The 23,660-nt window shown below is 36.9% G+C and overlaps 2 protein-coding genes across 3 annotated transcripts; one reads left to right on the top strand and one right to left on the bottom strand.

Annotated features, from left to right (window-relative positions):
- The first annotated feature begins 493 nt into the window (after positions 1 to 493).
- On the top strand, positions 494 to 8,541 carry LOC306850071 (zinc finger protein 395-like). Of its 2 annotated transcripts, none has more exons than XM_079385500.1 (10): positions 494 to 803; positions 3,232 to 3,465; positions 3,570 to 3,757; positions 3,844 to 3,950; positions 4,814 to 5,007; positions 5,105 to 5,205; positions 5,311 to 5,542; positions 5,705 to 5,803; positions 6,358 to 6,476; positions 7,123 to 8,541. In XM_079385500.1, the coding sequence occupies exons 2-10, from the start codon at positions 3,322 to 3,324 to the stop codon at positions 7,232 to 7,234; spliced, it is 1,296 nt and encodes a 431-aa protein (XP_079241626.1). In that variant the 5' UTR covers positions 494 to 803; positions 3,232 to 3,321; the 3' UTR covers positions 7,235 to 8,541. The 2 variants fall into 2 exon arrangements, with proteins under 2 accessions (XP_079241626.1, XP_079241627.1); XM_079385501.1 differs by having other exon boundaries at positions 785 to 912.
- Positions 8,542 to 8,708: 167 nt separating this feature from the next.
- Positions 8,709 to 20,984, bottom strand: LOC306850099 (prepronociceptin-like). The gene is made up of 3 exons (XM_079385540.1): positions 20,891 to 20,984; positions 15,269 to 15,421; positions 8,709 to 10,789 (listed from the first exon to the last, which is right to left on the bottom strand). The coding sequence occupies exons 2-3, from the start codon at positions 15,389 to 15,391 to the stop codon at positions 10,199 to 10,201; spliced, it is 714 nt and encodes a 237-aa protein (XP_079241666.1). The 5' UTR covers positions 15,392 to 15,421; positions 20,891 to 20,984; the 3' UTR covers positions 8,709 to 10,198.
- Between the last annotated feature and the right edge of the window lie 2,676 nt (positions 20,985 to 23,660).

The following is a 23,660-nucleotide window of genomic DNA, read 5'->3' as shown; positions in this document are numbered from 1 at the left end:
CCCCAAGGTCAATCCTATAAAGGAAATGCATTCAGTGCAACATCAGCCAGCCACGAGTTACAAGGAACACGATGTACACATATGCACAGAAACAAATCCTGCACTTTGCAGGCACATATGCGATTGTTAAATGATTGCAGTTTTAATGCACGAAATAAAAAGCATAGAAATATAACAAACATGCAGGAGTTCACGTTTTAAATCATTATTTGCACAGTATGCAACAATGCAGCCATTGCACGTTGTTTCTCTGCATTCCTGTTTAAATGTATTTTACAGTAGCAATGAGTTTAAATGAAAGTAGTGTGGGGGTACGTGAAATACAGTGCGCTATGTGTGTCCATTGTGTTTCTTGACCCTTCCTCAACTTCTGCGTAAACAAGTTGGAATTGTAGGGCGTGTGTCTTGGAACGCGGTGTTTAGCCAATGAGCGTCGACATCTCTACCACGTGGTCAGGTTGTTTACTACAAGAGCAGAAGCTCACTAGAAGGCGCTGAGTGGGAAACACGGCACCGGATCACTCTGGAGTGGCTCATCTCTGGAAAGACAGAAGCAATGCGGATTAAAACAGAAGCTCGCCTCAGCTATGGCATGTAAAGTGAACACCATAGATTAGAATAGACAGCTTTAATAGTGGTGTTGGTGCGTTATCAAACATGTACAGTTAAGTGTAAGTTAACCGTATAAATCCAGGCCGGGATTTTGAACGCAAGCCGTTCTGGGCTCTGAAAAAAGACATTTTCAAGTTACAGCCGGTCAGAGCGAGCCTTGTGGAAAGGGGGTGTGTTGAAATTTGGCAAAGGTACGTGCACAGCGTTCATTGAAAGTTTTTTCTGTGTTTAAATGCATTCGTGTCTTATCGTTGCTGTGCGTGCTTCTCAATTCAGACTGCATTGTTTGGTGCCATTGAGGTTAGTGCGTTATTACACTGAATTAATATCAAAAGGCTTTTGGATGTTTGATACTTGTGGCTTGTTTATGCGATGTTGTGCTTCAATATAAAACTGTGTTAATAGAAAGACTGTTAGTTGTTTTGTACTGATTCAATGTCAACACCCCTGTGAACTTTTGCATTTGTTGTGAAAAACAGTTCCCGTTGGTAAATAAATTGGTTCATGCCTTAAAATCTGCAAAACTAACTCTTTCGCATTGGGAGAGTTTAACCGTCCAGCTGCTAAATGCTGGTCAGTTTTGCAAAGACAGCAAATATAACGCTTTGAAAGAATATTAGATGGATAATCTGCTGCGCGTTCTAATCGAACGCTGTTATTAATGTTCCGAATCAGCGAATCCTGAACGAACGGTTCTTTTGAGTTACACGTGTCTTCAATGAATTGATTGAGCCGGTTCATATGAACGTGAATGAATCGGACTGCTTAGTTGTTTTAATAGTCAAACGGCAGAAATGTTACAAATAAAACGTTTATGATTGTATGTAAGATTATATTTATTGTATTAAAACGTGCCAAAACCTATCAGCCCTTAGCTTGTTCAGTGCAAAGTTATAAGTTCTAACATATTTTGTTCTTTAATCATGACTCTAACAGAATGAATGGGAAGCAGTAATCACCTTTATATATGTAAAACTGTAATAAACAGTGCTACGTGCCTGCATGGCGTCTTGGGAATGTTTTAGAAACATGTAATATGCCACGCCGGTGCCAAGACGTGACTACGTTATGACGCAATTGCGAATCTTTTTTTGTTGAACCGGTTCTTTTCAAAGAGTCGATTCACGGAAACCAATGGAACATTCTATCGCTTGTTCTGAATACGCATTCGTGTACCAAAACCATTAAATCAAGCACATTTAATTTTCTTCAACTTTTATAATCACGCATGTAATTAGACTGCTATTGTGTAACAGATTTACGAAAGGAAAACGGATTTTTTTTTAATGCAGGATGGATGTAAATAAAGTGCATTTGCATAAAACCCCTTATTGTTGTTTCACAATCGAGGGAAAAAAATTAGTTATATTAGACTCAAAAAAACAAGCAGTAAAGTCGTAATCATTCACATCTGCTTTGGTTACTGTATATTCTAACTACTGAATATTGTGCAACATTGGCCTGTCCAGAAGAAAATCACAATATAAAGTAAATCATATAACAATATCAAGTGATTTTTAAATGTTATTAATTTGTCTAATAGCCTACCATACATAATACTAATACACTTCCTTCAGAAATATTCTGATTTGGTTTTCAAGAAATGTTTTTAATACCAAATGTTGAAAACACAGAAACTGTGGAATTTTTTCAGGATTCTTTGATGAATAGAAAGTTGAAAAGAACATTATTTATTTGAAACAGAAATCTTTAGTGCCAATTAGGCTATAAATGTCTTTTTAATGTCTAGCTCTTATTAACATTTTGGATGAAGCACATTGATCATTATTATTACGACTTTATGCATAATACAAATATAAAATACTAGAAGTAATCTCTCTTTCATGTTGTCAAATGTGTAGTATTTGACAACCAAGGACATTTTTTCACTTCAATCGGTTACAATTACTCTGAATCACCCTTTACTGGAATAGAGGAAACTTAATACCTGACAGCAGCTGGTAATAATGCTCAATTTCTCTGCTAAACTCTTGGGTGAACATTCTGAGGTAAGAGGGCCCAGTATGACCATAGCAGTTTTATGACTTGCGTCAGTTTAAAGTAGTTTGTGCATGGTTCATTCTGTGCTGACACTGACTCATAGTCATTATGCACAGTTGCACGTAAACTTCAAATTTTGCATCATTCGTCCTGTGATGTCTTAACCATTTGACACTTAGTTGCCGGATGTTTCACATTAGGATGGTTGGTGACTGATTTCACTGATCAGATTGAACAGGTGACGACAATGTTGTGACTAATACTAATATTTTCTTCATACATACACCAGTCTTTTCATTTGTTCCTGAATTTGTAAATGAAAATGTAATACATTTGTAATGGTGCACATTTAGATATATTATAAATCATATGTATTAAATATGATTTTTTTTGTTTGGTTAGAACTTTTGGTCGACCATTTGGTTTTTCAATTTCCAGTGCTGATACTGATATCTAGAGAGCAGGGTGTCCAAATGGACAGAATTTTAGGGGGGATAATAAAACCACCAAATGAGACGTACACAAAATTGCTATCTACAGAAAATCAGGTTCTCTTTATGCCAATAAAATGTGCTGAGTGGCCTAAAAGGTAATCATTTTTTGGTTTCCTCTTCTCAGCTTCCGGTTCGTCGTTTGAATAGCGCTGCTGAATCTCCATCAGGAGTTCTTCAAAGCAGTCGAGAAGATACAAGGTGATAGGAACCGAAAATGGTACCGAAGACCAGACTTGGGAAACGGTCCCCACTGGGCACCCTGGTGTGTGGTTCCTCAGCGGACGGCCTGACAGAAATGGGACCCCATGGATGCCCGGACAGTGGACTTCACAGAAGCAAGCTTTACCCGGGACAGAAGGTAGGTTTTATCCTTGTAGATTAAATGTTATTCTCATTTAGGTGTAGTACACAACACATAACGGTGTGCTCAGCCTCTTCATGGTGTTTTACCTGATGTTTCAGGTGTATGTGCACTGCGGCGGCCAAGAATGTGGAGGTGTGGTTGAACAGCATAACCATGTGGACAATGAGGTGTCTATCTTCCTGCCGCAGCTCAACCAGCATGTTCATCGCAAGCTGGAAGACGTCTGGATGAGCCCCACGTCCAGCTCTACCTCCGCAGTCTCCTCATCCATTGATGTGCCCAGAAGGTACATCTTGTTATAGTTGTCTAAATGATGAATGCTGACCTTTTGAATGAAAAACACTGCTTTATAACTCTACTTCGACACTGCAGGAGTCCAGATGCGGTGGACATGGATGAGATTATGGCTGCAATGGTGCTTACAAGTCTGTCGTGCAGTCCAGTCATCCAACACTCGGCTCTGGGGAGCGCAACTCAAAGTTAGTAGAACATTTCATTAATGTTTGTTTTTCGAAAAGTTGCAAGCAGCAATGCAAAGCACAAATCCGGCGTAAACCAGCTGAGATTACTCAACGTAGGTGTTAGTCACCAAGAAGAAATCCCTAACAACAGTTTTCATTACTAAAACTTAGTCTAAACAAAGGAGCTAGTACAGGATTGCTTATCATAATTTTTAATCACTCCTGAAAGATCCTAACCAGACTAAACTGAAATTTTGAATAAAATTTAACTATATAAATTAGATTTGTACAGTTTTTATTTTTATAAAGAAGTCTTGTATGCTCATGAAGACTGCATTTATTTGATAAAAAATACAGTAAAAACTAACTTTGTGAAATTGTATCGATTTGAGAATTTTTCTGTTTTAATATATTTTCAAATGTAATTTATTCCTGATGGCGATGCTGAATTTTCAGCAGCCTTTACTCCAGTCTTCAGCGTGAAATTTCCTTCAAAAATCAAAAAAATATTGTTGAAAATGGTTGTGCTGTTTGTTTGTTTTCAAGAATCTAAATAAAAAGAAAATTCAAAAGAACAGCATTTAATTGAAACCGAAATCTTTTATAACATTATACATGTCTTTACTGTCTCCTTTTGATAAATTTAAGGCAGCATTAATTAGTGTAGTGTGTTTATACATTATAATTTATTGTGCATTACATTTATATAGTATAAATTATTTAATTTATATTATACGATACTTAAATACATTATATATTTATATAATTAAGGTTTTTTTTGTATAATTAACATGTTGAACACTTGTTCACTGGTTTAAAGGACATTTACATTTTTTATGAAGCACATCTTTTCATTTACCTGTTATTTTTGTTTGTATTAGCTTTGTGTGGAATGGAAAATGGTGGCGGTGAACTGTCTGATGGTGGATATTGGAGCTGTGACCATGGAAACGGAAGCCCTGCCCCATCCCCACCCATCGCAGAGATGGACAAGAGCACCCCTCTCGTCGATGAAGGCCTGGACATGGAGCTGGACCAAATGTTGTTCAATGAGCCAACGCCAAGGAAACGCAAGGTACATTGTAAAACCTAATAAAATAATATATTAGGGTTTAGCTTACAGAGAATGTAGCTTATCTTTTTTTTTTTTACGTTGTTTTTTTGCCCTCTAGAACTCAGTAAAAGTTGCATATCGGTGCTTGTGGCCAAATTGTGGAAAAATGCTGACCACAGTAGTTGGCATCAAGCGTCACATTCGAAATTCTCATCTTGGGTAAGCATCACAAGCCTTCTGTATCACAAGCATACGTTCTTACCAGTGAATGCTGCAATCTGGGACGTTTTATCCTAATCATACTGTGTATTATGCTTTCTGCAGACAAAGTGATGAGCACTCCCAAAGGGAAGAAGACTTCTACTACACTGAAGTCTATCAGGACTTGGAACACAGCACTCCCTCTGGTGGCCACCAGCCTTCCTGCACTTCTCCATCCAGTCCCAGCCGGCTCACTCCCCCACCTCCCTCCACCCCGGACATGCTCCAGCCCGGCCTGCTCAGCCAATCCGCCCCAGGCAGCTTCTGGCAGGTTCATTCTGAGCACTCTTATCAGGTAAGATGTTTGACATTGTTGTGGTGCAATTAAACAATGTGTTTCTCTTGAGGGCCTTTAGTGCCTTCAAAGATATGATCAGTGTTATGTCACTTGCATGTAAATTGGCCATAAATGAACAATCATGGATGAATGTTTAATATGTTGATGTCCATTCCTCAGGCTTCTCCACCCGTACAAGTTGTGACTCAGAGCAAACCAGTGTCTGTTCCTGTATCCTGTCATTGGACTCCATCTCTCACAGTTCACCAGAGCAAACAGGTGAGAGTCTACAAGGCTGGAGAAATCTTAGCACAGGTGTCTTAAAAGAGGGCTTTTTGCTGGCAGTATTTATAGTTAATGGATTGGTTTTGAAACGTTTTCTCTGAGGATTTCAGAACATACATAGCACCACATGGTCTCAAAGGCCTTCTGTGTTTTCACACTGGAAATGGGAGTGACATGCACATGTTGTTTTTGTGTCCTTTGTTCCACCCACAAGAAATGTGGATGGTATTGCAGTGCCATCTAGTGGAGTTAAGGACACGGTCTTCTCTTTGTCTGAACACATGCTTGGCACTAGGATGAAAAATCATGCAAAAAAATATTGTGATCTGCATATTTTGAGCTTGCTGGCCTAGTTTTAAACATCTTTCTTGTTGATTAATATCTCCTGAGATAAGGTGTCATGTATTAGCCTTAATGCATATCTTATAACAGTTCACAGGTTTGCTGCACTGATGCATTGTTTATACTGTAGTGTTTGAAGCTGTAATATAACCTGCAGTGCGTCATTCTGTGACTAATGGTGGTCTCTCTCTCTTTCTGCTCCCCAGGGCTCACCATTCCGCCGTCGTTCTGTTAGTGTGGGTGAACAGTGGCTCCAAAATAACAATACCACCTTCAGGCCACATCCTGCCAGTGTTTCACCTCCAAGAAACCATTGCACGTCAAGGTGGGATTTGTTTGTGTTTTTAATCATTATGCAATCTGTTACTGTTGATGTCAATCATTTATTAACTTTAGGTTGGATTGAAAAAACTTGAGCTTGAAATCAGAAAATTATTGGCATTATTATGCAAAACTGATGACTGCCAAATATTCTGAAGAAAAAAATAGTTTTCATAATTTTTCCATTAAAATGTAGTACATTTCTCCACCTGTAATGACTTTTATTGACGTAACCAAGATTGGTTGGGCAGGGGAAAAAAGTAATAACATTGTAGTAATAAATATAAAACTACAAAACATGTACACAGTACATTTCAATTCTGATGGATTAATTCTAGTCCAGTTCAGACAGGTGCGTCTGAATGGGGCTAATGTTGAAAACAGTTGTGCTGCTTAATATTTCTGTGGGAACTGATACTTTTGTTTTCAGGAATATTGTTCAAAAGAAGAAATTGTCTTCACTGACAATTTTGATGTAATATAATACATCCTTGCTCAGTAAAAGTGATGATTTCTTTTTTTTTTTAAATCATACTGGTGCCAAACTTATGAACAGAAGTGTAAATTACATAGTTCACCTTTAAAATGTTGTCAATTGCTATTTTTGTTTTGTATTGAAATTATATATCAAATTTAACTCCTATTAATAGGAGGATTCGGGGCGAAGCCAAGAAATGCCGAAAGGTATACGGCATTGAACACCGAGACCAGTGGTGCACCGCCTGCCGCTGGAAAAAGGCCTGTCAGAGATTCCTCGACTGAATCCTTCTTTAGATTGATTGAAACAGAACACTAACCTTACAGACACCCACAAGAGGGCATCTTACCTGGAACTATGGTTGTAAGAAACCAAAAGAGCACCTTTTGTGACTTAAAACGTTTTCTACTTTTTATCGCGATTTATGTGTTTTTTTTCAAATGTGCTAAGGAACCATGTTGGTGCTGGAAAAATGATAAAGCAAAAAGGACAGCCTCTGCCCCACAAACTGCTGCAGTCTTCCAACATCTTATATCAAGAACTGATGAAGTCTGACGTTCTCTTGCAAGCAGCCTTATACAACAGCAGCAGCCATATGCTTTTTGTTTAATGTGGTGTAAACATTGTCGTCATCGGACATGGATGGAAAGTTTACTTATCATTCCAACTTAATTGCTGATATGAGACAGGAGATCTTTACCGTGGTCCATTGCTTTCAGGGGCATAATTGGCAGCTTATGGTTAATTGTAGATCAACAAGAAAGCGGAATGTTTTAATAGCATATAACTTTTATGTTCATGTATGCCATGTTTACCTGTTGAGATGCAGTTTTTTTCTTCGATTTCCAGAGCAACATTTTGTAAAACAAACTTTTGAAAAGCAAAAAGGAAGAAAAAAGGATTTTGTATTATGATTTTGATATCTGCGATGTTAAATCGTATGTCATTATCAGTGTATTTCCGTGTCACAGGTTATACTTCTGTGGAATGAGATGTCACATCTATATTAAGGAATTATCTGTGTAAACATGCATGATCTGATGCAGATATTTGTTTACTTTTTGCGCTTTTACCCCAGTCTGCTCACTGTCTGTTTGGATTGTGTTATTGCCAAAGAGAATCTCAGCAAGATAGTACATCATAAACATCTCTGCAAAATAATGTGAAATGAATCTGTTGAGCATTTGAGAAACTTGTAACCGTTTGATTGGTTCATGCTCTTAATACTGGGTCCAAATACTTTCTTACTTTGTATAACACTTCTATACGTCATAGTGTGTAGCTCAACATCTTTTGCAAAGCTTGATGCTTTGACAACGTAAAACTGAATGTACCGTACCCTGAAGATCTCTGTAAATCTTTACGCATTTCCGACAGTCATGGTCATAGCTCTTTAAGGACATCCTAGTCTGAGAGACATTCGATGAGCCTCATGGAAAACAATCTTTTTGTACATTTTTGTAGAGTACTTCCAAAGTATTTTCTTTCATGAAAAGATCTGGTCAAGATAAAAGTATAATTTCTTTTTGTGAAACTTATGTTGCTTCAAACATTTTTTTTTTAAATAAACTTTTGTGCAAACAAGTACGACAGCAAGTGTTTCATTTTAATATTTGTCCTTTTGAGGATGACAAGGTGGTGTGCTTTCACTGTGCAGTAAGAGGAACTGGTGGCAAATATTACAAGTTTGAAATCCAAATGAATGATGAACAAAATACTTCAGGACACGCAATCATTTGCTGCATGACAAGCCACAGAAAATAGTAAACTATTTTATTGACATAGTTCAGTTACTATGTACAGTTCATTTAGTCAACATCGTGATTTTTATCATTAGAATAAAGGGAAAAGCATGACTCGGCAATGTTTGCATAAATACATAATTTCATCTGCACAAATACAAATTAATTTTTGTCAAAAAAAAATCAAATTAAAGCTTCCCACTGTTAGATGAGGATGCAAACTCTGTGTGCATGTGCGTGACAGAATTTATGTTTGTATAGGCATATTACAGTGATGAGTCTTTGCTGGAATGGTTTATGCAAAATCTGGCTTTATTTATTTTTTGGGAGAGACGGTAAACACAGATTATCTTTCCTTAATCCCCTTAAAGGAATAGGTCACCCAAAAATGCAAATTCTCTCAGTTACTCATGCTCATATCATTCTGACCCCATTTTATTTTATTTCATCCTTAAACCAAAAAAGAGATATTAAGAAGATTAAAGCTGCTCTTTTCCCAACAATCTCATGACAATTAATAAGTTTTGGTGAATTGGTGGCTAATTTGTATGATTTCGCTCCAGTGATGGTTATGTTTAGAGGTGGATCTTTATGCTTATTTTTTCTTAAGAAATGTACATTTACTATGTACAAATTCATATGAAATTTCCACTTGATAAAATTAGGTTTTCTTGTGAGATCGGGTTGTATTTTCCATTCAGCGTTAGAAGAGGTCCAAAAAGTGGCATAAAGAAAAGACCATGACTTGAGCACTATATTCAAAGTCTTCTAAACCCATAGATTTGAACTAAGAACAGACTGAAATTAATGTGTTACTACTTCCAAAACTTAATTGGTTAGCGCATGTCACATGACAGAATTGCAATGTAGCAGGTTTTAATGCGTGCGTAAGAAATTTGAAAGCAAAAATTAGGTTTGATGGCCCAGGTTAAGATTAAAAACCTAAATTTTAGTCTGATTCTCATGCTTTCATTAGACTGTAATGCTTATTTATGTTCCATTTGGAGCTGAAAATGACATAAGGATGTGTGAGTCATGACAAATCTTTCATTTTTGGTGAACTATTCCTTTAATAATTCTACTTTGCCTCGTAATTACCTCTCTATATGACATTTCACCTCAATTTCAAGTATTTTCATGGAGATTTCATTATGGGAACTCTCGTTGGCCAATAGGTCAAAAAGGAGATGAATTTGGAACCTGCAAAGTTTTCAAAATGGTCTTTGCACAATGTATAATTGAACTACAGGGGCAATCATATACAATATCAATCATCTAATGCAATCTATAGGTGTCTCAAATTGAATCTGAAGAATTTTCTTCAAACTTCAAGCTAATATATAAGCTTTGTTTGACACAGATTAGATGCTTCAGAGAGTAAATCCACATCTAAACCTGTGGCACTATGAGAGCTTTTTGTGTTTGAGGAGAACAGTGCATGATATCTTTCGAATGAGCATAACGAATGGTTTGCTGGGTAAGTTTATTCACTTCAAAGGTCAAAGCTTACTCATTCTGTTGGGTGACATCAGCAGACATACTATTAAACTCGCTAGCTCGAGTACTCATGCCCAAATACTGCTTGAGGAACTCGCTAAAGCGCTTCTGGTTGTTCCACTTACGGGCAGATTTGCGGACGCCTATGAAACCCCCATATCTCTTTTGCAAAGACCTTCCAGGATCTATGAACTTCCTGTAGCCATACTTGTTTTTGAGGAAGCCTCCAAAGCGTTTGATTAGGTGGATGGCAGCCTCTTCATCATTGCCTTCCACCTCGCTATCTCCATCTCGCTCTTCCTCAGATTCCTGTGCTGACTGTACTTGCAGGAACTTGTATTTTTTACTGAGCTGCATATCTTGGTCCTGATCATCCGTTCCCAAGGCCCGTGCTATGTGGTCGAACCTCTGGAGGGTTTCAGAATACTGGCCATCATCCTGGTCCATAGGCAGAGAGGTGTCCGCTTCCTCTTCTGCTCTTTTCAGCATGCTATTGCCAACCGATAGCAAGGCTTTTGGGTTTTGCTCCACGATGGTCCTGCGACACATCTCCCAGGTGCCGCCTGGAGAAAGTTTACCATGACACTCCACCAGACACACCTGAACAAAGATACACACAAACACATTACACTGTCAACATCATTATGCTTTAATACAGCCACACTTATAGAAACATAAAGGTGCATCTGTCTTGTAAGCAACTTATGTTCAACAATCATTTATAACTCATCTGGTCCTAGCTGCTTTAAGCTGCTTTCTCTGACAAGACAAATGGGTGTTCGGATAGTTTTAGCTGGTCAGGCAGCTGTTTTCCCAATCTAACTTGTTGAAAAGTTCCCCAAACCCCTGTAAAACCAGTCAACAGCTTAGGCTGGTTTTAGCAGTGTATAGCAAAGTAAGCTATATGTGACCCTGGGCCACAAAACCAGTCATAAGTGTCAATTTTTCTAAATTGAGATGTATACGTCATCTGAAAGCTGAATAAATAAGCTTTCCATTGATGTATGGTTTGTTAGGATAGGACAATATTTGTCCGAGATACAACTATTTGAAAATCTGCAATCTGGGGGTGCAAAAAAATCTAAATATTGAGAAAATCGCCTTTAAAGTTGTCCAAATGAAGTTCTTAGCAATGCATATTACTAATCAAAAATTTAATTTTGATATATTTGTGTTAGGAAATTTACAAAATATCTTCATGGAACATGATCTTTACTTAATGCCCTAATGATTTTTGGCATAAAAGAAAAATCAATCATTTTGACCCATATGTATTTTTGGCTATTGCTACAAATATACCCCAGCGACTTAAGACTGCTTTTGTGCTCCAGGGTCACATATGACATCAGAATTGTCCCTATTTATTTTCTTACAACAAATTCTTGTCTAAATCTCTTAAAAAATATTATTCACAAATTTTGTCAATAAAATAATTTTCTACATCTCCCTCCAACCACTTATTTTGTTTTTTAAAACACTTTTGTTTTTTAAAAAAATTTTAAGCTACTGATTGATTAAATTAAGTCTCAATAAGAAATATGGTACATTACTGAGGTAAAATGGGATTTAATAAGTAATTATACAGCAGCCTAACATTAATTTTAATAATACGACAGTTTCTTGAATTTAATTGGCCAAGCAAGGACTCGTTTTGCACGTTACAAGTGAATCGTCGTCTCGAATCGTTCATACAACGACACAGGTAATCGTTCAAGGAAACACAGGTAATGGCAACGGACTATCTTGTTTGGCTTTGTGTGGAATTATTTTCTTTGGAGGAAGAAAACTAGACAACTGTAACTGGAAATAATGTATGTGACATGTAAGTTACCCAATAGTACATTATTTGTAACGGTTTATTGAACTTTATGAAAGCAATAGCCTATCACACACTGTTTGGAACAGCAGCTCTCTTGCTTGAGGATATTGCTTGATTAGACAGTTTTATCAGTAGGCCTAAATATGCTTGACCAGAGATTGTTTTTTCAAAAGTGTTTCTGAAAAGTGAATTTCATGAGACCGTATCCACCTTATTCACGTAAAAATGGGTGCGGGAATTACCCGGGTCTTGCTTCCAGTCTAATTTTTCCAGCAATTCTGTACGTATACTGCAAAGTGCCCCTATTATGGATTAGGGGCACAGCTCTAAGTGAATGAAAACATCCTACAAAGTTTTAAATCTGAAAGTGCACCGTGTATAAAGTTATTGTCTCTCAAACGAAAGAGTCGACTCTGAATCATTTAAACGAGTCGTTTTTAGAACGAATCCCAAGCCGTTTCATGTTGACTTTAACATGAAACATTAGCATATTGCCCGTGCACTTGTTGGTCTTTTCGCGTTGGTCTGAATGAAAATACAAATTCATTCTTTGCCACTAGGTGCCGCTTTTGGAGCGGTAAAAGAGCTGTTTCTCAGGTAAAGCTGTACACAAAGCAGCGCTGTGCTCACAAACGCTGCTTCATCAGGCATTTAGGTAGGGCCTAAAACTAACTTTTTGCCACATCTGCCAATGGGTGGTGACCTGATAAAATTCACCGGCCAAAAATTTTTTTTACCGGCCATGAAACTCTTTTTGCAAAATCAGGCATTTATTACAACTACAATGACTAAACAGATTTACAATGTTTTTAATTTGTCCTTTACTTTATTTACAAGAAAAAACAACAGACATATTTATTGATTTATCTTTTTTTGTCCTAAAAACGTTGAGATTCTTGTCCTTTGTATGTTTTCGGCAAACGGACCGGTCCATCGTGTTACACCTGTTTCACACATACTCCGTTTGCAGTGTGTATGTAGTGCGTATTTTTTTCCGCACCCATGTTAACGGATTAGAGCAGGGCTATTCAATTAGTTTCATTTGAGGGACGGATTATCGAACTGAAAATTTGAAGGGGCGCCAAGGGGGTCGGGGCCGTCCTGATCTCTTGCTGGGGGACCTATAAAATTAGAAATTAAATTTAAAATCTATAAAAGGTTAACATTAGTGCTGTCTGTCAATCAATTAAAAAAAGTAATCCCATGTTTCTCTGTAATTAATCATGATTAATCGCATATTTATATTGTCATAATTTCACATTGAACCTCCAAATTAATGGAGAAACAACATAAAGATAGTATATTTTAAATATGTTTTTAATGGCATCTTTTTTTACAAAGTAGCCTATTATTAATGAAGCATTAATACCAATACTTCTACTGGTGTCTCTATCAAATGCATTTTCCATCAGTTTTACCTATTAATAGCCATTCAACATTACAGTATAATTGAAAGCCATTATTTTTAACATTTAATAGGCTCTGAAATATGAAGTGATTTTAAAACAATAAGCTATAAATTGTATATGCATAAACTATACAGATTAATCTTTATTCAGCTACAAAAGTTAATCAGCGACTAGAGCAGTCTAGTGATTTCTCTTTTTGTTTTGTTCTTTAATTTACATCAATGACAGACTTCAGCAGGTTTCACTTTAAAACCTGACGCACATGACACGGATCTGACACATTTCCTATTTTCTCCAAACTCTTTACGGTCATTTAAGACTTTATAACTCATTTAAGACTACGTTTACGAGGTAACTCGCGTATTTTGAAACAATTGTGTGTGTCTTCGTCTGTTGAAGCGCTACTAGTGAGCTAAAGCGGCTGCATCTGTGTACAGCCCAATGAGGCGAGCAACCTTTCAAACTATAGCCTACTTCACTTTTTTAAAAACTGGCTGTTGTTCTCACTCCATTGCATTGTTATATTTCGTAAAAGTTTTAGCCGCCAACTGGCGACTGACACTGTTACATCTACTCGCCAACGCCGATTTTTACTCGCATTTGGCGCTTGGCGAGTGTTAATTTTAGGCCCTGATTACAGGTATGATGAAATGAAAATGAGACCAATCGGACCAATCACTGCAGGTTAGCGTCACGCAAAGGAGGGATTTGGAAAAGTGAATAGTTTGGGAGTCGTTGAAAGACAATGAAAGTGTTTTTTTGACCTTGCATGCATGTCAACCTGTTGTTGGGTACTCCCAAAATCAACCGGATGTTTTGCCCATAGGCTTACTTCCGCATTTAAGAATAAGATGGATAGCATCTAGGAACTTCATTACCATCGCACGTTAAAATGGAAGGAGCGCGAGTAGTTATCTGGTGGAATGAATTAACCCTTTTAAATTAAAAGTTTAGTTTCAAGGGAGTTGGTTAGTTATCAGAAGAGGATATATCTGTTCATTCATGCTGAAAAATGATAAGAACACCTCAGGGAGAGTCTGCACAATGGAGGGCTACTCAGGCCCATCAGTTTCCGTAAGCAGCCTTGCCGAATTATGTTATTGTGTTTCTACTTAATTACACAACAAGATAACTGAATCACCCCAGCTGTTTTGAGTCAAAGGGCCATCTTTAACCAAATTAGCACTTCTTCCCCCTTAAATGCGTGTTATTGACATGAATCAGAGAGTATGTCCTCCTCCTCGGAGCTATAATCAGCAGCAGAGCACAACCACATTCCACTGTTATGATCATTATAATTATGTCAACTAATGGCGTGTCTCAGGGAAATTCGATACAGTTGAGGCCATAGGTCTTGGACAGTACAGAAAATGAAATAAAATTCTGGAAGCTGTAGAAGATCTGTGCAGAGTAACATATAAAACTAGACTTGTAGATTTTCTGAAGAAAATGAAAGTGCTGCTTGCCTGTGACTTTATCAACTTTGTACGTTTCTCCTTTGAAAGAAAAAACTGAAATGATTTAGTTATTGATGTATATAAGGACATAAAGCTATACAATTAATATGGTGGGCATAACCAGTATATTCTGTTTGAGAATTTAATATAAATATTTGAGCTCATATTAAATCTCTGATTGTTGGCACAATCTGAGCACAGTCTGTGATGTTGTTGGGATCTCTTCAGAAACTCTAGAGAGATTATTGGGGTATTTTTTTTTTCAGGGGAAAATTGTATTTTTTTCTTTCCAGTTGCACTCCGTTTAATCTCCCTGCTGTATAGAAGAGATAGTAAGAGATCTTATTTGTGATATTCTTTCCTACGTGGAGTGATTGAGACTGTAGGGAATTACCAAGTTGTTGAAGGCATATTCATTAGGCAGTTTTTGGCTGCAGAAGAGGCAATCCTTCTGGCAGTCACACCATGCTGGGTTACACAGTCCAAGCAACAGTAGCGTCCACAGTGGAGTCTTCATCACGCAGTGTGTTAACAGCTAAAGTGCAGTCTGTAGAGACAGAGATGATGGTGTGAGAGAGAAAATAGGTTATAAATCCTGGAAGTAAATCTTACCACAACAGTATGTGTATATGTTAGTTCAGCATATTATTAATAACAAAGTATTTCTGTCATTTTTCTGATTAATCAATTGCAACATCAGTAGCCCGTCTTTGTGACTCAAATCTAATAAATTTAAAAATAACCACCTGTAAATGACCTTGATTACTTCAATGTTATGTGTACACACTACGATTCAAAAGTTTGTAGTCTGAAAGGGAAGGGGTAGGTTTAGGGGTTTCTGTGAGGGGTAGGTTTAGGGGCTGGGTTAGGGGTGGCCATTCATATGAATTCCTACGAATTAGCCACCTTGTAGAATACATACGATTTTTCACAAATTCGTACAATCTTGCTCGTATGAATTCGCAACTTTGTAAAACATATGTACGAATTCCCATGAGATCGGGTTGCTTATACTCTCCAAGGCGTAATTTATTTGATCAAAATTCAAGTAAAAGCAGTAATATTGTGAAATGTTATTGCAATTTAAAAATATTTTTTTTATTTTAATATGTTTCATAATGTCATTTATTCCTGTGATGGTAAAGCTGAATTTCCAGCATCATTACTCAAGTCTTCAGTGTCACATTATCCTTCAGAAATCGGTCTAATATGTCGATTTGGTGCATTTCTCATTATTTTCAATGTTGAAAACAGTTGTGCTGTCTAAAATTTGTATGGAAACTATGAAAAAGTCTTTACTCTCGTGCTAAATAAAAGTATTAATTTCTTGCAAAATAAGTAAATAAATGTGTAAAGGACTTTTACTTCGATTTTCTTTTTTAAGATTTTATTTTTGGCGTTTTATGCCTTTATCCATGAAGCCGGGGGGATGGGGGGGCTGTCTATGAGGCTGTCTATATTATTAAAAAATAAACTCCTTCAGGGTGAGATTATTTTGCAATAATGACTGTCTGAATGCAAAAATGCATCTAACTAACCATATTTAAAGGTACTTTTTGAATGTATTTGAGACAGACTTAGCATTTGCCAGTACTTCATTAGCAAAACTCATCATCTGTAGTAATTGAAGCTAGAATTAGTGCTTGTGGCATAATGGGAGCAGAATGGAGAAGAGGAGGAGGATTTGAGCCGCTGTGATGCACACTGGTTAAGCAGTCTTAGTCACCACATTAGTCCAAACAATAGAAAGGACTATAAAGCGCTTCAATCCTTTCTATGCCAAAGCTTTAAGAAAAATAACCTTATTCCGCAGCTGCCTTGTCAAGCAAATAAAGCACCAATGAATGTACGTTTCAGCATTGATGGGTGGCCAGTGACTGCTGCCCACCAAACCATCAGTTGTTTAGTTGCTTCAAAAGCAACTCCAAGATAAATCAATTTGACCTGCATTACACTTGTACTGAAGGTGTCACCAGGAACAAAAGCAAAGGTGTAAGTCACGGAGAATCGATAGGCACCCCTTGAGTGGGTTTTATTGAATTCAGTCACTGTACGAGTAACAGAAAAGGAAAGACACATAATTATAAGTGTGAGAGTGAATTACGAACAACTTTATGCAGGGAGAGAGAACTGGATATTGATTTTTGTCACTCCCTTTAGTTAATTTATTTCTTTATCTGTTTTTTTCTTGGGAACTACAAGATGACGTACCTAAATGGATTCGGGCTGGGGTGCAGTGTTGTTTAGAGGTGATATTTCAAGTGGGGATTGTTTGTTACAACTACAGTTTTTTTCCTTTCAGCAGCTATTTTTTCTGGTTGAAGTTTCTCATTTAAATTTAGATTACCAGTATGATTTCTGTGCACCTCAGGTGCCCCAGAAGTTCTTAATCTCACTGTGGTTTGTACAGAAGCATACATACATTTGGGATGCAGAGCTTGGCAGGCCTTCAAGATTTAATTAACTAACTCAATTATGTAATAAAAAAGATTTAACCAAGATAGACATAGTGATTTAACTTGTGACCTTTGGAATTATCTCATATACTCAAAGGAAAGAACAATCTCTCTGACTAAGTGAAAGGAAATTGGTGCACTTTGAGAAACTGTACGTTTTATATCATAAGAAAGCTTTTCTGTTTTGAAAAGGAAAGACTAAGTGCTCTATTTACAGTATGTCAATGCTTCATATTTTTCCTACAGTACACTTTTGCATATTCCAATTAGATAAAAGGAGATAAGACCCTGTGAACTGGTTTCTAATAAGTACAATGAAGCATTTCTGTCATTGCTCATCATGATGAGAAATAATAGACATTGTCCAGTAAACAAAGCAAGTGGAAAGAATCCCATGTTCTGCTTCATTTTCCGTCTCCATCATCAGTCGCCGTTGTGTAGATATTGTCCATCATTTCAAATGTGTTATCTCATGAGATTTTCAATGTATGCCAAACACGGTTGGCTAAAAACACTCAATGGCTCAATTAAACTCCAGAGGTAAATGGGGCTGATTTGCACAGCTCATTTCTCAATCAAACGCGTCATAATCAAAGTTAAATACCACAGGGGTTCTCAGTGGTGCAGACGGGCAGACCACTGAAGTATCTAATTAGACCAGAATTGTGCAACTGTAGATGGAAAGCTTTGAGAAACTGCTGGAAATACATAATTCTGATGATATATAGAGGAATATGACACTACCACCATAAAGTAAAGAAATAGTGGAATATGATCATAATGGGCTGGCCGTTAGGGAGGAGACTATATGACGCTAACTGCTGTACCTGGTTTGGATTAATGACGTCAATGTCCTTCAAGCATGACACGTTAGATAAGTTGGAAAAGAAGAAATCAATGACCATTATTACTAGTTCACTATTAACCCTTAGAGCCTTTAGTATCCAATATTTGATGAGTAAAAGTGTCATTATTATTGGCTATAAACATGTCAATAAAGCGACCAGTAATAGAACAACACCCCTGAGGAACATTTTATTGCTCATATGTTACTCTTACATAGTAATGGTGAGTCTCAGTTAGGCTTCACTTAAGTATAATTTATGTTTCTCCTTAGATTCCTTAGGAGAAATAAAAATGAAACACATGTTGGTGTACAGTGAGAGTCTAGAGTTACAAAATGAAGGTGGCTAACTGTGCAGCTATAATTTGGCTTTAGAAGAATCTGATGAGAAATTTCATTTTGTGATCTCTAATGTTAGATCCATGTGGTTTCCTGGCCAATCTGAGCAACGCTGTTGAGCTCTATCCTGAAACAATTAAAACCTTGCGTCAGTGGAAAACAAACAGATTGAAAGCTTCAACTGTGTGTCTCAGTAGGACAAGTGAAGGTCAAAGACAAATTTGTGCACATACACCTGCAAACTCAATAGTAGATAAACGCATCCACAAATTGAATGCAAATTTGGCCCAATAACCACAACTGTTTCTTTGATACTAAATAATCAATGGCTGGGATGGGTGGCTTCACCACACTTAAACACAGCCGTCAGGTTAAGCTTTGCATTGACGTGCATGACATAAAGATAGATTATCTAATCAAAAAGCTTAAAGCTGTTTTCATGCTTGTGATGCGAAAGTAATTGTTTCATCTCCCATACTGAATGCAGACTTTAAGGGCAGAGAAACTGCTTGATGAAATATCATTAAGGACTTAACTCCTCCTAAAGTGCAGTCCTTCACACCAATAACATTGCTTTTTGTTTTCCAGTATCAAACAGTCATTTTAGTCTGGATACATTGAAAACTTTGGTAGATGGTAGATAAACTAATTAGAATTTGAAAAAAACTGCTGCATGTTAAGCATAAATCACATCACACTGCTGCACTGCACATCTTCAAACAAGGCTTTTTCAGGATTCACTGCCTAATGTCCTTCATATCTACTGTACTGTTCATATCTATATATAACAAAACAAAAATGTTTATGCTATTTTAAAATACTGCCTCGGTATTAGATCACTTAATCTTTTATTATAAAGCTGGATTCTAATTTTTTTTTTTTTATATATCCAGTCATTAATTGTGATTATGCTGATATATTTTGCTTTTATGCTTATGGTTATGATTTTTGTGCATCTAGTCAGGAGTCAGTTTCACAGTGGCTAAAATTGTGCCATGAGTTTTGGACGAGCCGATACATTTGCCTCAGGGCCTTCAAATAAATAATCTGACTATTCTTAGATTCAGAAATCCTAGCTGCACCTCTCCTTAATGATTTTTGTATCATACTTGTGAAAATTTTCTATTAATCATTATGTGGATTTGTCTTTACAAAAGTTTTTAAAAAGAGTAACTGAGGTAATTGCCATCAATATTACATAATCATCTAAATGTAATTTTCTTATACAACATACAAAAATTAAGAATTTGCATAGAAGGAACCAATAGAAATTTGCATAGATGGAATTTTTAAAACACTTTTTTTTTTAAAAGTCAGCCAGGGTTCCTTTCTTTCTTTTAAAAGATAGTATTACCACTTTTTTATTTATGATCATAGCCACAATTCTTGCGATCTCAGCTCCAACCAAGCTTTTAGTGACTCTCTGTGATATAGACCAAGTATAAAATTATCTAGCAAAGTGCAACATCTGAAAGTTACTTTCTGAATTACCCAAGGCAGAATGATATTTAAAGGCTAATACATTATGACCTCTTGTGAAATCAACGAACAATTATGTGTCTCTCTTTGATTTTGAAACCTGAGCACTAAATCCAAACTAACTCTAGCAGATAAGACATTTATAGGCACTGGCCAAAGATAGTAGAAAATTAAATGGTAATGGTCCATGAATGGAGCAGGTACCAGGCATTTTGTGCAACAAAAGTCATCTCCTTTTCAAAAATATTTTACAATACTGCCAATACTCCTCTCAGCTGAATTAAACACCCCAGTGTACAGTAAATTCTCCCTAAAATTAAATGGGGTCTATAGTAGCCTGGATTATGCCCTGTAAAGAAATGCATTGATTTCACTGTGTATCAATCGATGACACAATTATGAGAGCAAAGTGAAAAATACATCCCTGTCATTCACATAAATAGGTTTCATAAGATGTATAACAGCCATACACCATCATTTTTATACATCATTTGATGCTTTATGTCAGTTAATTATGTGAAAAAATGTAACATTTATTGCATGTGGTCAAATAATAATTGCTGAAAAAAGTGGACAAAATAGTTACTGATAAAATAAACTCCTGATCGAACAAGAAAGTTCATCTAGAAAGTGAAAATATTCCTAGTTACACCCTCATGTCATTCAAAACTTGAATGACTTGCTTTCAAAAGAAGATATAACACAGAAGAAAGTATTTTATTTGCAGGTTTGGAAGGACATGAGGGTGAGTAAATGAGTGAACTATCTGTTTAAGTTTAATGGAAAAATACATTGTATTGCACATGCTAAATTACAAATAATCAGCAAACAGATTCATGCAAAGTGGCCTGAGTAAATTGATGTGAATCTAAAGTTCTTCTCCCTCCAGTCAGCCTACCTGAGCTGTGTGCGGTTCAGGCACCTGTCCTGAGCAGATCTGCTGAAACTGAAGGTGGTTATATTCTCCTATCGTCTGCTTCTGTTTGTTTCCTAAGAGGATGCTGTTGCTCGGTCGTCTTATAGAGACACACCCCTCCCTGTGGTCCAACCCCTAACCCCCTGTTTTACAAGTGTGTGTGTGTGTGTGTGTGCGCGAGAGTGGGATGAGAGAGAGAGAGAGAGAGAGAGAGAGAGGACACAGGAGAAGACTGTCTTACGTATTGGGATGGGTGGACGTCAAGACTTATCTTCTACGTCAAGGATTGCAGTCTCTGAAAACAGACTAGGAAACTAAAAATACAAGCAAACATTTTCCCAGAATACCCGCACACTCATTCACAGTGTGCCCTCTGTCCATTCATCCTCTGATAAAGTGATGCTCCAAGACAATAATGATGCTTTGAGAGCTGTGTGCAAAAAGCGTGACCATTGGCATTGCAATGGATTAAACTTCAATCGATAAGCAATAAAAACTTTAAATTATGAATTTAAGGGCAAACAATGGGAATTAGGAACGTTAAACCAAACATCTTGAGAGACAGAGCCAAAGAAAAGAAAATATGTTTTATTGCTCATAGGTTGGTCTTTTATACACTGTAAAAGATTTTCAAAGTTATATAGAAAACAAAGATTATATGAGTATGTTTACAAGAAAATACTATTTGAATCTTTTTACTTCAAGATTTCAAATTCACCCAGAAATGAAAATTCTGTCATTAATTACATACCCTCATGTTGTTCTAAACATGTAAAATCTTCATTCATTTTCAGAAGAAAATGTTGAATAAAGTTGTTACTTTTGTTTTCTTTGCACACAAAAAGTATTTTCGCCTCATAAAATTAAGGTTGATCCTCTGATGTCACATGGACTATTTTAAAGATGTCCTTACTACTTTTCTGGGTCTTGAGCGTGTCAGTTGCATCGCTGTCTATGCAGGGTCAGAAAGCTGTTGCATTTCATCAACATATCTTAATTTGTGTTTTAAAGATGAATGAAGGTCTTATGGGTTTGGAATGAAGAAAAAGAAAAAGAAAAGTTGAGCCAACTTAAAATTTTAAGGCAACCAGCTTCAGCAGATTTTTGAGTTTTCTCAACTTATTTTTTTAGGACATTTCTCAACTATAAACTTCAAACAAGAAGTTGCGAAAACACGTTTGCATAACCAAGAAAAATGTTTTTAAAAGCTAGTCGTTCTGAACTGAGAATATTCAGAAATGGCATTTTCATAATATAATGGGAACATCAGCAAAACACTCCTAGGACATATTTTTGTTAGCTGGGGCTTTACTAAACACAACATTCCCTGAACAAGTTCTGAAAAATCAATCTTTAAGACATCTCAATTATTGAGTACTGACAGTCACACCAGTGAGGTGAGAAATTCACAGCGCTCAGAGTCAGAACATGTCTGAAGACGAGTGTGTGTTTTTACATGAAATAGCCCGTAGATAAATGTGCCTGACGGATAGCGAAAGCTCCTTTGCATGGTCTCACAATGAATGGCAGTTTTAAAATAAAACTATTTCATGGTGATGAAACCAAATCCAAAATACAATGTAAGGACTTGAAAGCATTGAGATTGCTTTTCTAGCGGTGAGCCGCTTGTGAATTGAAACCCAGTCTGGTCTGGCAAGTCCAAAACAGCCAAATCAGACCAGGCCAGCACTCTGTCTACAGGCGAAGGGACCAGAAAATTGGCCCTCCCAGCTGTTGGCTGCACAGTTGTTTAAGCCAGATCTTATAAAGTGAGTTTAAACAGTCATGTGTGTGTCCTTGGGCGGGTTTATAGAAAACCTCTGATTATGGTGATGGCAAAAACAGCCTCTCGCTGAGATGACCATCTCGTGATGCTAACAAGGGCTTCTGGCCCAAATGATGTATCATTGTAGCTCTCAGCTGGATGGCATGGAGGAGGAGATCTGATAAGTGCGTTACAGGATGAGTTGTGTTCGCTCATCTGGCTGCAGCGTGTCACCATGCTGAGGAAACGGGGCCAAAGAAGAAACTCCTGCTGAGAGAGCAGAAAGCATTTTATGAGATATTCTGGGGATCAGCTCTACGGTGAGTCTGCCATGGGTAGAATTGTTAGTTTGCATCTTCGCTGGTTGCTGATTATTGTGCTATGGACTCGGAAGATAAAAGATGAAATGTGCATATTACAGACGTCCGAGTCCCACGCAGTGCACTGAATAACAAAGGAAAGCCTTCAAAAAGAAGGCTAATACCCTTCCTAATGTAACAATTTCTTTTCTTCAGTGATCTGATAATTAATGTCACCACTTTATGAAATAGTGCCAGAATGGGGAAGAGAGTTGCAAGTCTATTGTAATTTATCACAAATTTGGGTAATTAAAATAATTAAACAAGAAATTGAATATGAGTTTAATAGATTTTATTTGTTTGATACAGGCCCAGGCCCAAATAACCTGTTTAAATGGTGGACATCTAATGTGTTTAAGACTAGTAACTTTCCATACTAGGTTCATTTTAATTTTCTAGATAGTAGTTTATCACCAATATCAAATAGTCTCAAGACAAAAAAAAAAAACAAAAAAAAAGATAAAGGACACCAAAGTGTAGCATATTTATGAAAGTATCGCAACGTAGCATTCCCTTGTTGATGATGGCAGTGTGCTTTGTTTGATCTGTCAGTTTTCATAATGATATTACAAACTTGTGTCTGAGGACTCAATATCTTAGTTGGTTCATTCAGCTCTGGAAATGTCAC

This window comes from Barbus barbus, assembly GCF_936440315.1.
Source record: "Barbus barbus genome assembly, chromosome: 30".
Classification (NCBI taxonomy): domain Eukaryota; kingdom Metazoa; phylum Chordata; class Actinopteri; order Cypriniformes; family Cyprinidae; genus Barbus; species Barbus barbus.
Note: the sequence above shows the minus strand (reverse complement) of the source record. Positions and strands in the feature narration are given on the sequence as shown.